This window comes from Cynara cardunculus, assembly GCF_001531365.2.
Source record: "Cynara cardunculus var. scolymus isolate 2C chromosome LG 1, CcrdV1, whole genome shotgun sequence".
Classification (NCBI taxonomy): Eukaryota; Viridiplantae; Streptophyta; class Magnoliopsida; order Asterales; family Asteraceae; genus Cynara; species Cynara cardunculus.
Genome location: NC_037528.1, coordinates 2,281,850 through 2,302,119, shown reverse-complemented (window position 1 = coordinate 2,302,119; position 20,270 = coordinate 2,281,850). Strand labels below are relative to the sequence as shown.

At 32.0% G+C, this 20,270-nt stretch overlaps 1 protein-coding gene across 1 annotated transcript; it reads left to right on the top strand.

Moving 5' to 3' along the window:
* Positions 1–9,750: 9,750 nt before the first annotated feature.
* On the top strand, positions 9,751–19,900 carry LOC112515769 (aminoacyl tRNA synthase complex-interacting multifunctional protein 1). The gene is made up of 12 exons (XM_025122699.1): positions 9,751–9,897; positions 11,710–11,793; positions 11,947–12,117; positions 12,483–12,548; positions 14,335–14,400; positions 15,164–15,271; positions 17,310–17,467; positions 17,590–17,680; positions 18,129–18,197; positions 18,746–18,837; positions 18,957–19,020; positions 19,562–19,900. Exons 1-12 carry the CDS (start codon positions 9,811–9,813, stop codon positions 19,664–19,666), a joined length of 1,161 nt encoding a protein of 386 aa, XP_024978467.1. The 5' UTR covers positions 9,751–9,810; the 3' UTR covers positions 19,667–19,900.
* Positions 19,901–20,270: the final 370 nt, after the last annotated feature.

Below are 20,270 nucleotides of genomic sequence, written 5' to 3'. Positions count from 1 at the left end.
TGTATTTGATTGTGTTTATCTGCAGTTAGTTACACGAATTCAGATGGGATGAAATCGGATAGGGATGAAATATGGTTTAAGAGTTTTTAAGAGTTTTTAAGAGTTTTAAGAGTTTTTAAGAGTTTTAAGAGTTTTTAAGAGTTTTAGCCAAATGCTTTATAATATAGTATAGATAATATAAATCTATGATATAAAAACAAGTCTATTATAAATTTGTGAATAATTTCTCTAAAAATAAATATATTGTTTGAAAAACTAAAACTAAATATATTTCAATTTAATACAATTTTTAACGAGACATCACGTCACCCTTCATTGTGACTCTTAGGGGTTGTTTGTTTATCTCTTAATAGTTCCATTAAGAGACAACCTCTGAATCCTTAAGAAATAAATCTTGTTTGTAAAATAAAAGTTTGTTTGTTAATAGTTCTAAAACCCTCTGAATGATTTTGTATAATGGATCTTCCTTGACCATTAAGAGCCCTAATTTCATTGTACACAATTACCAAACAATTATATTTCATTTTGCACTATATCATGAGAGTCTCTTAATCATTCTACACCCAAACCATTCAGCAATTACCAAACAACCCCTTAGATTTGAATATTGACCTTATCGACATACCACGACATAATGTTATCTATATACAAAAGCACAAGATTTATGCTTTCTCAGGCGCGGACCTAGATCTTTCAAACTCGTTCTCAATAAATAAACAAAAATCTCTAAACTTTTGTAGTCCCGAGTTGCGCTGAGCCATACTTTGGAGTTGAAAAGGGGCATGATCGGGTCCTTACAACCTATTCAATACAAAGTGTATAGTTATAAAAAAAATGTATTTTTAGGTAAAATTTGTGGTGTGTCATTAAATAAGGTAAAAGGGGAAGATGGAGGGGTAGGTGATGTAATTAAATTAAAGGTATGTGATCGGCGTTCAGATAGACAGCTACTTTTGGTTGTTTGCCTTTTGACCCCTTCCTTTTTTTCAATATTTGCAGTCAGGGGTCCCCACACTCTCTCCTCCCAACTTTTAAACCCTTCTTTTTTCTATTTAAAATTCCTATTTTTTATAAAATTTAATTAAAAATAATAATTAATGGCGTCCTCTATTTTAACCTCTGTTTTACCAAACAATCCCTATTTCGTCCTGTTTTTCTCCATCGTTTCATCTCATCAATGGTGTTTTTGAATTATATTTTATTCAAAATTAATGAATTTATATGTTGTTAATCATTAATGAATATTTTCTTTTGAATGTTATTAATCATTAATGAATATATGTACGATTAATGTTAGTTATAATAAAAACTTCAGAGAGTGTACTTTTAATTTATTATTATGAGTGTTTTTGGACTTTCATGTAACTGATAATAAATTGTGATAAAGACCCATGAAACTGGTTTATTGAAAATCAACTATGCATTAAAATTCTAGGGGCCTGCGTATTTGTAAAACTGTATCGTATTGTAAACAAATTTGAAACAAAAATTGTGACAATGACGAGAGCTGGTCATTAAGAATTTGTTCTGGGCGTGAATTGATGGACTGGTTTTGAAGCAGTTGATACAAAAAGAAAAAAAAAATAGAACTCGTAAAAACGTGGTATTATGAATTTTATTACGCTGTGTTTTTTGAAAAAACAAGAGTATAAAATATATTTCGAATTACAATTTAATTTTTTACTTTTGCACAAAATAGAAGTGCTTAATAGTGTATGGTGAACACTAATTACAAATCTAAATTAGATGTTGGCATTGTCATGGTTAATATATAAAATGTTACCCAACGATAATGTTGTTCATAGGGGTGCTCAAAAACCCAACTAACCTAACGTGAAATAACTCAACCCCGAAGCAACCTGGTATCTAATCGAGTTGTAAAATTTTCAAACCATAGGTATTGGTTGATATTTGGTTACTATTATATGTTCTCAACTCAATCCAATAAACCCGATATCATTTTATTTATTGGATTTAATATGATTGTTGAGTTTATATTAGTATATACATTAGATAATTACACTATCGCGTACGCTTTTCATATATATACATATTTTCAATCTATTATTCGTCTCTATGTAACTCATTTGTATATATGTTCAGTAACTGTAAACATATATATGTAAATTAAGAAAATTAATTGAATGTGGTATACGTAAGAGGTATGGATAAGTTGTATCAAATGATTGATGATGAAAAAAAATTATAAGTAGAGAAATAACATATTCAAGGTTAGAAGAATATTTTAATGTACCAAATAATCAACTTGACCAACCCGATCAAGCCGTACATTTTAGGTTGGGGTGGGTTGCACTTTGAGTTGGGTTGGGTTAAGATTTTTAAACCGCAATCATTAGATTGGGCTGTTCAAATGTCTTCAACCCGATTAACTCAATCTATGAGCACCCCTAGTTGTTGACATACAAATGTTTCATGATGAGATGTATTTGAAGCCATAAACCCAAAGAGATTATTACAGGGATACTTTTTATCTTAAACTACTTATAAAAGAACTTCACTAATAGAGTTATTATGCAACCTAATAAAAACGAGACTTAAACTAGAATCAAGTTCAACATCGTCTAATTCTATAATATCACAAAAGAGTTTCATCAATTTTCACAAACTAACAACAATAAAAAAGAGTAGATATAAACAAGATTTTTATAATTTTTCTGATATATATATAGGGGCACGTTCAAATGAAAACCGTGCATTTCTAAGAAACCGTGTAAACCAATTTCGACCATTAGAAAATTTTATTTATTTTTTCTAATTAAATTTAATCAATAAGGGTATTTTGGTCATTTACAATATTTCTATTAAATATGGAAGTTATTAATAAATCTTAATTAAGGAAACATAATAAATGAAATTGTATAAATGGTAACATTTAAATATTTAATTATATTAAAATATTAAAATTTTGGATTTCATATATTGTCATGAGTTATAATCAGGAAACGTGTCTTGATAAAATAATTGAATTATAGAATGAAATAATCAGAACGTAGATGAACACAAAAAAATCCACAAAATGAAACAGGTTTCATGAACGTAAAACCGGTTCATGTTGCAAATAAATTAGGTGAACCAAAACATTTTTATGGTGAAACCGTTGCATTGATGGTGTAGTTGATCCATTTTGTTGATGAAAAAAAAAATGAAACCGGTGCATTTTGAAAATAAATTATGAAAAGGAAAATGAAACAGGTTTCATGAACGTGAAACCGGGTATTGTTGCAAATAAATTATGTAAACCGAAACATTTTCATGGTGAAACCAATTTCGTTCGTATAATGTAATTCAAAATTTAAAACGATTCACTCTATATAATTGAATATGATGTGTTATATTCATTTTTTTTATATGTTTTATTGATAGATGTGATTTTAAGTTAAAAATAATATATTGCTTTAAAAATTGAAAATAGTGTCATTAATATCGAAAAAGATGTTACCAAATGTTAAATTTTGTTTACCATTTTTGTCCTTACTGTTGAAATAAAATAAAATTTTAATATATATATATTTTTTAATTTCCTAAAATAAAGTAAACTAATCTTGGCCATTGATCAAGAAAATAGATGGATGAAATTGATTTACACGGTTTACACAAATGAGACAAGTTTTTATTTGAACGCTCCTCTCTGTATGTATATATATATATATATATATATATATATATATATATATATATAATATGTCAACAAAGTCACCCAAGTTTGCTTAAAATGTGACACGACTATGAACACAATAAACGATAAAATGTGACATGACTATACAAATAGTAAATGATGTCACACAATGTTAAGTTTGTCATTCATGTTACCCCTAACCTATATTTGTTTTGTGATTTTAAAATAAAAGTATAAACATTTGTAAACAAAAGCATTAAAAATTTGGAAAAATACAAAGGGAAGTGGAAAAATCATTTGGTGAGAAACATAGATCGACATTTAACACATGGGTTGCCATTAGTATGGCAGCGGATTCCCCAATTTGACAGATAACGAAGTAGCAAACGAGGTTATATATATATATATATTATATTTTTTTTACTAAATGGGTTTTTTATGTCCACTGAGGTTTGTTTGACCCCGAACCCATAAGGGATTAGACGTGATGGAGATGTATCACAACATAAACCAGAAGCATAGTCGGGGGCAAATACGTCATACATGGCCATGCTTCTCTTTTTTATATTTGTTAATACTTCATGTATAGTTGCCTTATAGTGACTATTTTATTTGTTATAAATAAATAGTCCGTTGTTAACGGCTAAACAATGATTATGACATATTAGTACACACACAAAGATGCATTATTGATTTAATATATAGTCCCGTCAACTTTTATTTGTCAAACGTTTTTCAGTTTTTTTCTTTAAAAAATAACTAGAAAAGAAGATGACAAAACAACTTAAAAATCAATTTATATCATCAATTACTAATTTATAAAACACTCATTGTTCAAAACAGTTTTAAAATTTTCTCTTTTAGATGATCAGATAACCAAATTAGTGTTCATTTGAACACAACGGGAATGAAAACTACGTTAATTTCATTTAATTATAATATTAATCAAAATAAATATAGTTTTATCTGAACATCTTCACACAAGTAACCCGTTTGAGTCATTCCAAGGTCGTTGAGGGATTTTGTGGTTGTTTTTCAGAGTCTCATGGATTAGAAGAAGTGCGCTATAAAACATCTACAACAGATTCTTTAAAGATTTTTGTTTCAATAAATTCTTTAAAACCTTATTCAAAATGTAAAAAGTAGAAGACATAAAGTGAAATTCTCCAAATTTGAAAAACTATCCAAAAATGATTACTTATGAAAAATATATATATACTATATTATAAACATTTGACAAAAAACTCTTAAAAATCATTTTTTTATTCATAAAGTACTGTATATTGATGCATATTACTTAAAATTCAAGATTACAAGTAAATTATGTATTAAGTACAACTTATTAAAGCTCAATGTTTGAATTCGTGTAACTAATTACGGATAACATCTCATTTTAAAATATAAAAATTCTAAAATATAATCAAGATAATTATCAATTTTCTAACCAAACGTTTAGTTATTATCTTTAATAAAAATTATATTATTAAACCAAAAATAAATTACTTTGTTATTATACCTAAATTAAATTATAATAAAAAATTGTATTAAAGAAGTTACACCAAAAAGACGAAAACTACTAAATAGTTAACTTATATTTCATTCAAATTTATGATATCTTCAAATTTGTATTTCATTCAAAAACAAAAACATTATCGAATTCTCAAAACCACATAAAATTATATTACATCGATAGAGACAAATAATAAAAATTAAACATTAAAATGAAGATTTATCTCGCTGTATTACGCGAGTACCCTTCTAGTTTTTTCTAATACTCCTACCAATAAGAATGTTTGAAATTAAATTTACAAGACAAAGAAATAATATATTATGAAATATATTGGATATTTTAATAATAAAATTAATATTATAATCTCGAGAAACTGTTGGAGATGAACATTAATTTCAATTTAAAGATTTTGATTTTAAGTGGTTGTTTGATAGTTGTTGAATTGTTTGATGCATAATGATTAAGTGGTCAGAAATTCAGAATGATTAAAAGACTCTCATGATATAGTGCAAAATGAAATATAATTGTCCGATAATTGTTTTAGAATTAGAACGCTAAATGATTAAGAGAGACTCATGATACAAAATCATTCAAAGACTTTTAAAACCATTAATAGACAAAATAATTTTTTACCAAACAAGATTCATCTCTTAACGATGCGGAGGTTGAATCTTAATAGAACTATTAAGAAGTAAACAAACAACCTTTAAATATATCATTTTAAAAAACCCATTGAAGATATTTTAATTTGACTTTACACTCACAATTATTAAAAAATAAAAATAAAAACAAGGTCCGAACACCTTCAGTTATCCTAAATTATATCTTAAAACCCATAAATATATGATATAATTAAACATGTGTGGTAAAATGCTAGTCTGAAAAGCATAAGCAAAAAAACTAAAAATAGAAAAAAAAAATAGAAATGATGTGCAGGTGTAGTTCTGGTAATTGACATAGACATAAACAATTAAAAATAATAAAGGTCAAACAAAATCGTAAAAAGAAAACGCCACAATTGACGGAGTCAAACGGAAAAAAGAGGTAAGGGCCAAGGACGTAACGACAAAAGAACAAGGCTACCGTTACGTCAATTTTATCTGTCAAAAGGGGTTTTGCGAATACCCATGTCCATGTTACAGAAGTCCCCCCCATCAAAATGAATTATTGCAATATTTATACAAATTATTTCATTTAAAAAACCATCAAATAATTAAAATACCCTTTATTGCAAAGTCCCTAATACTTCTTGTGATTTTTGTTGTTGTTTATATCACATGTCATACACCTTTTTAAGTGTATATCACATGGCTATGTGTTCTTTTTTTTTTCCAAATAATTGTCGCGTTAAACAGTATGTTGTGTTTCGAATTGGTGTAATAGAAAAGTCTGTGAAACAATATATATGTAGGACGATCTTAAATATCCTGAAGTTTAAATAAATCGTTGGACCAATGCAAGTTTCATGTTTCGGTTTTGCAAGAAATGGAGATAGGTACGTGTGTTTTGTGATCAATATACACGTGAACAGACGCACGTATACAGGTGAAGGTTCAAATGGAAACATCTTTATTTTACAAAAATGTGAAAACACATTTATCACGTATGATAATATACGTGAGAGGACTTGGTGGTGTGCAAACAATGTGTCATCTGACTTAGGTCGCGCCAAATGTCATTTCATCTCTGATTTAATATCACGTTTTGTGATGAATTATAGTATCACATCTATAATACATTTTATCGCGTGTGATAAAAACACGTGAGTGGACCTAGTTGTGTACGAGCGACTTGACCTGCAACCTAGGTCGTACTAGAGGTCGTTCGCATCTTTAATTAAGTATCATATGTGATTCACTATAGTAAACAAGTGTTTTCATAAAATGAATATGTTTTTTGTTTGAACCCTTATTTCTCTCTCTCTTCCTATGTGTATATATATATATATATATATATATGTAGTTGTTTGTATATACACGTATAGTTTTGACTTGAGAGTCATGTTGTCATGAAAAATGATAGCAGATAGGAAGGTTGTATTCATAGTTGTGACACATAACACATTAGATTTGTCCCGAGTTTGCTATTATGTGTAGGAGAATGACATGATAAAATGGATTACAAGACGACATTGAGAGGTCGGCTGCTATATAATTCCTTTTTATGAAACGTTGATTTTATTGCACGTACCTAAGTGGTGCTTTGCATTCAAAGAAAAACACTATCTCTCCAAGTTGTTTGACTTAGAAAACTATATGTGTATATCTAAAATGGGATGACAAGATACGTATACCTCAATACACGGAGTAAAAATAGTCAGTATTCTATTTTAAGGAAAGAGTTAAAAGCACTCGTATGAATTTATGAAACACGATATTGACGAATATGCTTTTCAACACCAGTGTTTTTATCAAGCCAATTATGCTCTTCAACAACAGTGTTTTAAGAGACTACTATGCTATTAAACAACAGTGTTTTTAGCAGAGTGACTATGATTTTCAATAATAGGGTTTTGGCAAGTGACTATGCCCTTCACGAAGTGAGATAGAGTTTAGCTTGTATTTTTTATATACGTTATGATTTAAAAATGTTAGGATGCGATTATACTTTTTAGGACGATGTGTTTTCACGATCATTAAATCTGAACTGTTTGTATACCATTAAGAATTTGTCCTTGACATACTTTTGGAGTTGATACTTATTCGGAAGTGGGAACTCCTAAAAATGATACATATCACATCACCACATCGTTCATTATCTTGGTTGAATTGATTAATACAAAAATTGTCTACTTTCAAAACCGATTACAACATCGTAATCGCATAGGTGGATATAAATGCACTATAAATTTCAAAAAAACTTGTTTTTTTTTACATTATACATTTTATTTTTTATATATCTTGTTTTCACCAAAAAAGTTTGATGCCTGTAATTTATAAATTTTGTATTTAAGATAAAAATATGATTTTTTTTATATACGTACATGTCTTATTTTCTTAACTTTTACTAAGGAGCCGTTTACCAAATGTTTACTTGGGTAAGTGAACATCAAGTTACATTACCTTACGGATGAATATGGTAAAGACCAAAAATCAAACTCGATAAGAGCGAGACAATGATCAAGAGTCTTACCCGGTAAGTGAAGACGCCGACTCTTACCATGGTAAGAGCTTACAGAGTAAATTGTTGCATACGATACCGTTTTGGTGGACTAAAATCTTAACCGGTAAGTAAATGATAGTGTTAAATTTCACCAGTAATCGTTTACCGGGTAAATGTTTGGTAAACAACCCTTAAATTTTATATTATGTTAAATAAATGTCACCCTTCTATCACCAAAAGTGACGGGAGGTTAGGGTCTGTTTGGTTAGTTTCCATTAAATTTTGTATGAATATTGATTAATAATATGAAGGTTTTAGTTTAGAATGTTTTTTTTAGATGGAAAAAGTGTCTTTATAATTGTGTAAGACATGTTTGGAAAAAAACTTGTTGTCTGCATAAAACTCCCCTAGATTCTTATAAAATAAATCGTTTTCTATCTATACTATATTATAAAACATTTGACAAAAACTCTTAAAAACCACTTTTTATGCATAAAATATTGTTTATTTATGCATGTTACTTAAAACTCAAGATTACAAGTAGATTATGCGTAAATACAACTTATTAAAGCTGCATATCTAAATTCGTGTAACTAACTGCAGATAAAAATCAAATACAGGATAAACATCTCATTTTAAATATAAAAAATCTAAAATATAATTAGTACAATCACTGAGTTCTAATAGAATACTTAATTATTATATTTATAAAATGTTATATTATCAAACCAAAAATAAGTTATTTCATCATTAAACTTAAATTAAATTATAATAAAAAATTTAAAGAAATTACATAAAAAATGAGATTTTTTTTCAAAATTTTATGATATCTTCAAATTTATATTTTATTCAAAAATAGATCATTATTGCTTTCTTAATAACACATAAAATCGTCTTATAACATCGACAGAGACAAAAAATAAAATATAGCATTAAAATCGAGATGTATCTCGCTGCATTGCGCGAGTACCCTTCTAGTATTATTAAGTTACTTCCATTTAATCATATATATAGTTGACCGAATAAACTATGAGTTTTTCACTAAACTCGTTAAGCTGCTTACAAATAATAACCGCACAGTTTAAATACATCATTTCATATTTTAAATTCAGAAAAATTAAAATTTTAATTAAATTTATGGGGTGTTTGAGATTGCTTATTTGAAACAATTTATGCTTTTATACAAAAATGTTTATTTCCTTATTATAAGTTAGAATAATTCAACTTCTTCAAAAACTTCTTATTACCGGTATAAGTTGTTTATCAAAATACTCAAAAGTGCTTATTACCGGTGTCACACCAAAATAATTCAATAAATTATTTTTATAAGCAATCCCAAACATCCCCTTAAAATATTAGAATTCCGATCCTTCGTTATCAATTGAATTTGAGAAACTTCAGTTTTACTACGAACTACGAAGAGCGAATAATATTGCTTCTACATAAGGCCCGTCTAAAATCTTGAACCGGCCCAAGCCCGTGAAATAAAATCGAGCCCTAAGCTGACTAGCCAAGAGAACCAAACCACAGCAGAAACACAGGCGAGCTAGTAATCTCGACAATGGCGTCTGGTGAAAATGATGGCGTCGTTTTGGAAAGAAAGCGAACAATCGTATCGGCTCTCTGTAAATCCCGATCTCTAGAACCTGTAAGTTTCAAACTAGACTTCTATGCGCATTTCAGTTCAGTCAAATCATATCTGATATCTGATTTCGATTTTTGCTGCTTGAGTTTAATCAATCGATTTTGATAGTTATTGTTCTATGTATTTACTTGATTGCTGACATAGTTTGTTCTACTTATGAACTTATGTATTATGGAAGAAATAAGTTCTGGTGCCATTGGTTAGTAATTCTTATCTTTCACCAAATGAACACATAGACTGGGTGTGCAATCAAATGTTAACCATCTGCATTGCATTACCTAATTTGTTCTATGTTGATCAGTTGCATCGGCATATTTAGTAGTCAATACCACGATTTTGTTCGATGAGCTGTCTCTTTATGATATGCAGTTCAGTAATTCTATTACTATTTTTTTAGTTTCGTTGTAAATACCGATCTATGAACACTGTAAGTTGAAACCTAGCTTTATACATGCATCTCAGCTTAATCAAGTCATGTCTGATTTTTATTTTTGCAGCATGAGCTTGATTATCAAATTTGATGGTTATCATCTTAATTATTTGCTTGATTACTTGTATAGCGTGCCGATTCAGGAATTTATGTATTATCGAACTAATAAGGATCGGTGCTTTTGTTTAGTAATTGTTATCTTCACCAAACTCACTCAAATGTCATTCAACTATGGCATCTGTAGATTGCATCACCTAGTTTTTTTTCTAGTAGTCATCAAAATGATTTTATTTGTTGAGCTATCTCTTTATGACACACAGTCCAGCAATTCTACGTTTTTCTAAACCAAACCAAACCAAACCAAACCAAACCAAAAGAACCGTTTAGGTCCCACCCTGACACCCTGAGTAGGGTATGGGGAGGGTGAAATGTAGGAAAACCTTTCCTCTACCCCTTACCCCAAGAGATAGAGAGGCTGTTTTTGTGAAGACCCCAGCTTGTGGAAGAACTTTTGTCCAAAACAGGTTTTGCAAAATATTCGGACTCTTAAGCTACCACGAAAATATGCCAAAAAATAATAGATTAAGTTTGGAAGACAGGAAGAGCAAATAAAAGAGCAAGTACGCATATTAAACAACCTTACAAAAGATTAAACAAGTATGGTACAGCTAATCGACCTAACATGTAAAATAGCCGACAGACCACATCTTGGACACGAAAGCTACTCCATGCTAATTGCTACCCCACCAAAGAGAACTTGCTACCTAACCTAGGACTCTGATACCTAGCTGTAAGGTCTCTGCCCCCACTCCCTTCCCCCTGCTAGCCCTCTATCACTCCAACCCACTCCCTCAACCACAATCCCAAAGTCTTTGCAGAAATTCTGCTACACTAGACCCTAGTTCTGCGTCTCTATAAACTTCTATCTGAGCTCATGCCTTTAGAAATGTCTAAAGTTGCCATGTCCATTCTCAAATGCTCATCCCACTCTCAATTCTATGTCCGTCCATTACTACTTTTTAACTTCTTTAGAACCGTTTCTATGTCATGACATGAAATCAAGTCTTTGTCTTCTGCACTTCATTCTCTTCTTTACTTTCTACAATTAATAAATGATGCCAAATACGTTGAAGGTCTATGGTTTTCTTTGTTGTTGCAAATTTGATTACTTGATTTCAGTCTGCCTTTTTAATTTTCTGATTAAACACTATGCTCAATAGAACACTTGGGGCAATATGAAGAAATGACCTCTTTTTTTTATTTCTCTGGCATATATGCAGTCTTAATCTTTTTGTATAGAAATAGCTTATGAACTTTTCTTGGTTGACTTGTGATATGTCAATTATAATATGTGTCCTGAACCTTTATCAACATCTTTTACACAGGCAAAATTCTTGGACGATGTGAGGAATGACCTTAAAAGCTTGAGTGTTAGCATCATGAAGACTGCTCTTGAGAACAACGAGGAGGTGAGTTGATATCGGTTTTGAGGATGTTGTATTGCATCCATGAGCTAAAAGTAAAATCTAAACAGGAATCATGTTACTCTGCCTCTATTTTTTTTATCTGAATGGTGAAATAAAAGAGCATTTATGTTGATCTTAGTTCTCACCTTTTGGCAGTTCAACAAGTGGGTGATCTTTGCTGAGAATTTCCCATCCGATTCCAAGGGATGTTCAGATGGTCTGAACCAATTAAACAAATATTTGACTGATAACTCTGTTCTTGTGGGTGGCGGATCCACACCTTCTGAAGCTGATGTAATTGTTTTTTCCACTGTTCATCCGTACGTGGTAAGTAATATTTATCTTCTGTGACAACTCAGCTTTCACCATGGTCATTGCATATCCATAGGTATACTGCATTTAGGGCATGAACTGCTCTCTCTCTGTTGAGTAAGAATCCTTGCATTGAATGATCGTAGGAACAACTAGCTATTGGGGATTTATAAAATTGACGGCATAATATTCAACATGCATATTTTAATGATTTGCTGTTTTATGTGTGGGTGTTATGTACTTATATAATTTTTGATTTGCTCATGCCGGCTTATACTTTCCATTTTCTTTCTAGTAACAAACTTTGTAAAGTTATTCTTTTCTCAACCTTGATTTATGTCATACATTCATACCTGATATTTGCTGTTTGTTGATGATAGATTGGTCTTCCAGTCTCAGACAAGAATAAATTGCCACATCTGATGAGATGGATGGATTACATCCAGGTAATGGGAATTCTTTTCCTTGAGATATCATGTACTTTTTCGAATTTGTTCTTAGTACAAAATTTCTAGCACTATGAAACTAGGACACCAGTTTATGAAGTTCTAAATATTGTTTTCATGTTTGCAATAACTATGTCTTATGTATAAGTTATATGTTATTCAACAGCTGTAGGAGCTTCTTTGGCTGGTTCAATTGTTTTTTTTAGTTATTTACGTGGTTGGGGCAATCTCACTTATCTGAGGCTTGTTTGCCACCATTCTTCAACTTTTCTGCTCCATCTCTATTCTCTCGCATGTGGCCATGGACGACATGGAAGAAAACATATGATGTCTTATATCTTCTGTTAGAGGAAAACTGCAATCAGACTTTTACAAAGAAATCACATGTATATGTAAAAGGATATCTCAACCATCATCACCCTTGCACTTAAAACAAAACAAGGAGCGAAAAAAGGAAAATAAAGTAAATCTCTGAAATAACTAACACATCATCCGTGCAATTCATAACCTCTAACAATGCCATATACTATGTTGTACTAAATAATATATTGGTAAAGAGATGTATTATTTTTCACCCATCAATTGTTGGGTTTGAGATAAAGCATAAACTGTTTGTTGTCTGAGCATGATAATCTCATCTTCTTCCTGATTGATGCTTCCAAATATGCATGCAAGGCAATATACCATGAACTACTTTTTTAGATATGTTTCAAACATATTGAATATGGATATATGCATGTGGACTAGGGTTGCCTTGGATGGATGCATATTGCATCTTATCTTTGAACAATTGGTTAAGATTGGAATAATTGATTCTTTGTACCTTCAATAATGTAACGAACTCATGGATGCCCTCGATGCCATGTGGATGTATGTGGAACCTAATTCCCCATAAATGCTTCCTGCTTTTTAGAAGTTTATCCCTTTTTCCCTGAAAAACATTAATTTTATAAAATTAATTTGTTTGGCAATTAATGATTCATGTTAAACGTAGATTGATTGAATTGAATTTACTTGTTTACATTAACGTTCATCCTTGATATTCCTCGATCTGAAGCTTCATAATGTATTGTCGTTTCGGTACATTTCCTATTGTCGAATCCCAAGCTTCAACTACTTGTTGGGAACTTCTCTTCTCACATAAATGTGTAACAAGTAATAACAAACACTTGAAATGCAAACTCATTACTATGAAGGACTTGTTTGTCAATCATCAAAACTTGGTCTAAAATGTACATGTACATATAACCAAAAGTAGCATTTGCACCAACATTGACTTATTGATGAAACATTTGCATTATTTTGATCAATGTTTTAAAGCTTTAAAGCAATAGCACTTTGCACATATTATTTGCTTAATATAATTTTTCATCTTGCTTATCGGATATTACATCCTCTAAAGGCTGTTAAGTAAAAATATCAAGTATTCAAGAGTGAAGACAAAGTTTTGGGATTTGAATTCTTAATCTTCTTAAGTAATGCAGAAGTGATGTTATAATGCTGTTAATTGAAATAATCAACACTGATAAGTGATACCTACCACTTATTGGTATCACTTATCCAGGTTAATGATTAAAATTAATCAAACTACCATCAGTTTTATGTGCTAAGCTGTTGGGGTCCCCTCGTAATTATGACATTTTTGGATCAACATCAAGGTGGATTGTGAAAATGTAATGCTTCATGATCCTGTTAGTTCGTTTGCTTCTTCCTTGTCGCAATGGGAGGCACTGCCCTGCTTTTTACCTTTGCAGTTTGCACTAACTTATTCTGATTCATCTTGCAGAATAAGCATGACTTTGGAGATCTATTTAAGTGGATTGTGCTAGAGAAGGCCCCTTTCGATCCTCCAGTGAGTAGAATCTATATAAATTTCACTAAGTAATAAACCGTGTTATGTGTTGGTTCTACTTGTGCTGAATTTTTCAAAGCAATAGTTGATTTAGACCTTAGATTTCTTTAGGGCGATTCTCAATTTGAGCTTCTGCCCATCTTATGTGCATTTGCTATCCTGCCTTTGTGCAGTTTGGTACAGATGTTTATTTGGTGATCAAAGTGTTAGTGAAGGTTCCTCTTTGCACAAAGGTTCTTTCGGTCATTTTGAAAAGGTGGTAGAACTTACGTTAACATCTTTATTTATTTAGCAGTTGCTTGTGTAGCATGTAAATTTGAGCTTGGTATGGCATGTTACTGCCCATTTTGACCTTGGTCACACTCAAATATTATCATCCTTTGGGATCTTACTCTTCATAACTTAGGAAGGGGGTTTCTTGAGCTATTGATTATAGCATATCTGCTAGATCTGGGAGAAACAAAATATTTTGGCAGTCAGGTCGGATAATATAACATATGCATTTCTAGTGATATCTGGCACAGGTTTATGTTTTTTTTTGCCTGCATAGAAGTACTGGCACCTTATGGAAGTGCATGAATATGTCTTAGAGGTTTGCATGTATTTGTGAATATGTGCAATGTGCTTTGCTATATTACCTTTGTCAAACCTCCAAGCCGTTGAAGGGTAGTCTGTGCCATCTGGGCTACAAGCCCACTTGTAAAAAAGCACTTTTAATACATTCTATGCCTTTGAAAAAAATTCTTCTATATTTTCTTTTCAGTTGGCAAAACCGGCAGCAAAGGTGGAAGCTGAGCCAAATACGAAAAAGGCTGTCCCAAATGCGAAAGCAGCAACTTCAGGAGCTGGCTCTGAGAAAAAATTTGACATGGTAAGACATTTTTACTTTTGGTTTTGAAACATGTTTATTTTCTTTATACATGATAGTGCGGTTATCCTGACAGCTGTTCTCACCCACAATTACCATATGGGCCATGGTCAATCTAGATTACTGTCAGGTTCTGATATAAAATTCAGTGCTATACTTGGTTTAAAAATGCGCGCATTATGCGCTCTGATGCGTGATGCGCTCTGATGCGTTGGACATAACGCATCAACGAGTCTGATGCGATGCGATTCCATGATGCGAACGCATCACCTACGCATCACACGATGCGTGCATCACTTAGGCATCAGCGCATCATGTATGTTGCGTTTTGGGCTCCCTTTTTAGTGTTTACTTGGGCTTTTTAGTTGGGCTTTTTTTAGTTGGGCTTCTTAGTTATGTAAAATAGAACCTGAGTGACTGTTAGCGATAGAACGTGAGTGACTGACTGTTAGCGAGTAGCGAGTAGCGAAGCAACCTAATCGATAGAACTTAGAAGCCGACAGCAGTAGTCGATACTCGATAGTCAATACCAGCGGTCCAGCAGCAGCAGTAGTCTATTTGGGGAGTATTAGTTGGTCACTTGGTTGGTCATTTAGTTTAGGGATTAGGACTATTAGACATTTACTTGTGTAATTGTGTTTTTCATGGTAGTAGTTTGTGTGTTATGTACTTCTGTTATTCTGATTCACGAACTTTTTAAGATTCTAATGCCACTTTTTTAACTACTTTATGTTATAAATGAAGTATTTTGATAGGTAAGTATTTTTAAGGTAGAAATTGATATGTAGAATTAATTTATAAATATTTTTTGAATACCGGGCGCATCACGTGCATGATGCGAGCGCATCAGCATCACGCATCACGCATCGGCTTCCAGGACCCTTAACGCATCGGACCGCATCGCGTTTTTTAAAACCAAGGTGCTATATTGTTGTTGGGCTGTATAATCCTTGTATGTTTATTTGTTATTGTTTACTGAATACATTTTAAATTGAAAGGATATTATTTTTCTTTTGCATCAGAGCTAGTGCATATCTATTTATATGCACTTCTGTTCTTTGTCTTTCTATATTTATTGGTTTTAAGAAGTAATTTCTTCAAAGAATATTGAAGAAAAGAAGAAAGTAAAGAAATCAGTAAATAAACATTTTAAAGAAGTGTTGTAGGTGCATAAATAAACTAGATTTATTAGACTTTAGATTTCAGTGTTTCTTTTGTGATATCTTCATTCTAGATAGGAGCTATATTTCAACTCGTAGAAATCGAATGTTATTTTGAAACTTAAAATCTGTTTTAATTTTTAAACCCTTCGGAAAATACTTCGATATCCATATTAAAACTTTGCTACAAATATTACAAATTGAAAAATCTTGGTCGAAATTTAGTAACAAAATTTATTCACATAAAATGACAAGATGTAAAGGGTGTATTCTGTTTTAATATAATGAAATATGCTTGCCTTAAATATGTCGATATGAGAGCTCATCCCTACAGATGCATTACTTCTTATATAGACTTATTTTGCCAAATCAGTGATTTGTAGTTCTAAAGGAATCTTTCTTCCCGTTAACCCAGACTTCTGCGTTTATTAATAAGTTTTTGGGTTCTTTGCATGATCACTGGAAGAAATATGTAGTCTTCCTTTTGTTGGTTATAGCCATCGAACATTATCTCAACTCTGTGTTCTGTTGCTCAGAATATAGATTGCATGACTTCTTATCAGATGTATGGGAGAAGACTTTTCATAATGCTTAATTGCCACTGAGAAAGAATACAAACTATTTATAAAGGACTAAACCACTAGACTAGCTAACAACTTTCGGAAGAACAATCACAAACTAACAACTTGCTTAACTAGGAAACTAGCTTAACTTCCTCAGATATGTTAACTAACATAAAGCTCTAACATACTCCACGTGTAATACCTCTTAATCTTGCATGCTATTTGTGCTCTCTAACTCAATTTAGATTATGCTATGCTACTAATTTCGGGTACAATATTGTTATTGTAGAAAGTTTACTTTGTGTTTTTCTCATGAAGCCAAAGAAACAAGCAACAGGAAATACAGAAGCTGCCACAGATAAGAAGAAATTGCCTGAAAAGGTTCCAGATGACAAAGATAAAGACTTAAGTGTCAGTTTATTAAAAATACAGATTGGACTCATTCGAAAAGCATCCAAACATCCATCAGCCGACAGGTAAATGGGTTGCTTATTCCATCTTCTCCATTTGTATTAGCTATTAAAATCTTCTTGATCAAAATCTGTTCTCTATATGATTGTCATTGACTTTGCTCGGAATCTTCATGTTCATGGTTCAGTTTATTAGTTGAGGAAATAGATGTTGGGGAGGGTAAATGCCGGCAGGTGGTCAGTGGTCTGGCTAAGTATTGCAGTCCGGATGAGTTGACGGTATGAATAGTTTTTTCATTTTCTGTATCTTTTTCGTCCATTATTATTTATTTTATTAACTTCTTTCGTCCCTGAGTAAGTATCCACATTTCTTTTTAAGTTCATCCCGAAAAAAGTGTCCACTTTTATAAATAGATATTTATAATTTACTAAATTTCCAATTCTACCCTTAGTTGTGATGCACTAATGTTTAAGAGTTGATGAGATTGAAAAAATTCATTAATGGAATAATTATTCATTTATAAAACTGTGTGCTCTTTTATAAAGGGTAAAATTGTCATTCAGTTGATTAAAAGCGTAATTGTTATACATTTCTAAAATTTGTATGATTTTTTTATTGTGGACATTTATTTTGGGACGGAGGGAGTACTTCTTAGAGCCAATTTTCTATTTTTTAATCAACAGATACTACATTCTTAATGTTGTTTCATGCTATTTGACCTTGCAGAACCGTCTTGTGGCGTTAATTACAAATGTCAAACCTGGAAAGTTAAGAGATGTGGTTTCAGAAGGATTGGTAGCAACTCTTCCCCTACACCCTTGCATACACCACCAATCTTTCTCAGTTTCAATTCTATGTATTCCAAAATCTTCTATATGTTAAAAGTTTTGGTTTCAGACTTGTATTCGTTATGAATATTTCTAATATTTCTACCACTATAAAGTCAGATTTCATAAAAAATTTAAGTAGGCATTTAACTAGAGATGCACAAGGTCCAGGCTTCTTTGGGCCTGGGCCCTGGCCTTCCAAGCCTATTTTCAGTAAGCAATAAAAAAGGCCCTGGCTGGGCCGGGCTTTGGTTGAAGGGTGTTTTAAGGTCGGGCCTAACCGGGCTTTTTCAGGCCGGGTCTAGGCCAGGGCCTGCTGCTAATATTTCAGAATGATCGGGCATTGAGATCTGGCCTGGACCGGGCTTGGGCTTTTTTTGCATCTCCACCTCTGACTACCAAACTAATAAACAAAATACCAAAGTTATTACAGGTGTTAATACAACTGTAGAGCCTTTGATCATACAACTTTCTTTCTCATGTACACATTTTTAGAGGTCTTTTATTATCTTCCAGGTGCTATGCGCTTCAAATGCAGATCATACAAATGTAGAGCCTTTGATCGTTCCAGAAGGGGCCAAAATTGGTGAATGTGTGACATTTTCTGGGTATGTATCATGATCACATATGAAGAAATCTGTCCGGACTAAATATTTCAAACACAATAAAAAGAGCTTTCGATGTTAATATTATTGTCAGACACTAATGCCAATGTCTCTCTATACAGGCATGAAGGGAAGCCAGAAGACGTTTTGAACCCAAAGAAGAAACAACTTGACAAGATCACACCGGTAATCATCTTTCGAAATTGCATCTTTCATTGCACATGTGAAGCTTAATGTCTTCAAAAAGATCGGTTTGTTGCACTTTGAGATCAAACTTTAGAATATTTAAAATTGATCGGGATTTCAACATTTGAGCAAGTAATGACAATTGCTTTAAACGTTATTATAAATCCTGCAAAAAGGTGATGATGCTAAACATGGAAAAATACATAAACCGAACCAAATCGAACCAGACCGATCAGGGGGATATGATGTATATATAGACCTGACCTCTACTCCAAAGGGTAGAACGGCTGTTTCCATGAAGAGTCCTGGCCTGTGAAGAAGAAGGGAAAAAATATATTTCAATTTTGATTTTGAGTTAATTAGTTTGGCCTCAAAAGTCAAAGCATACCTTACTGGTATTGGAATGGAAAATAACACTTTGATGTCTTGGTTTATGTATTGGTGCTTTTATGTCTATGCATATGCATGATAAAGAAAAACCTCTTTTCGTCATTCATTATAAAACTGTGCATGTATTAACATGAATTGTTGGTGGGTGCAGAATCTTTTCACGGATGATAAGGGAGTGGCTACATACAAGGGAGTCCCATTTATGACATCTGCTGGACCATGCACATCTACCATATCCAATGCCAGTGTCAAATGATGACATGAGGATGGGGATGAATGATGATGGCGGTTGTAGCGACACACATCTTCGTACAACAACGATTATCAAGTGACAATGACGATTAAGAGGATGATGATGACCGACTAGTGGTGTGTGTAATCAATACTTTCTTTTTGCTTATCAAGAACACAAAATATGCTTGAGCTATATGAAAATGGTTAAATGGTTTGTACAAACAATATGCATCATGAGGGGTCCAATTTTTTTTTTACCTCGGCTTACTTCCCTATGTCATATCATTCTGCAAAAAAGGGTATGATGTCATCCTTGACAGTGTCCTCACAATATGGGTCCCACTATCATCATGGAGGATGTAAATTGTGCGTCCTATGGGTAAAGTGATTGGTGCTTGGAGTTGAACTCCAGACCTCCTGAAACAATCCCTATCACATGAAATTAAAAGTTAGATTTATACATTCTTTATAAGCTTAAATACACGAGCGATCAATAACTTTCACAATGATTTAAAAGTTGGTATGAAGGCTAGAGGTGTAAGATCCTACATTGGTTGGGGAAGAGAAAAAGTTGCCTTATTAAGGACTATATATCTCCTCTATCATAGATGTTTTAAAACCGTGAA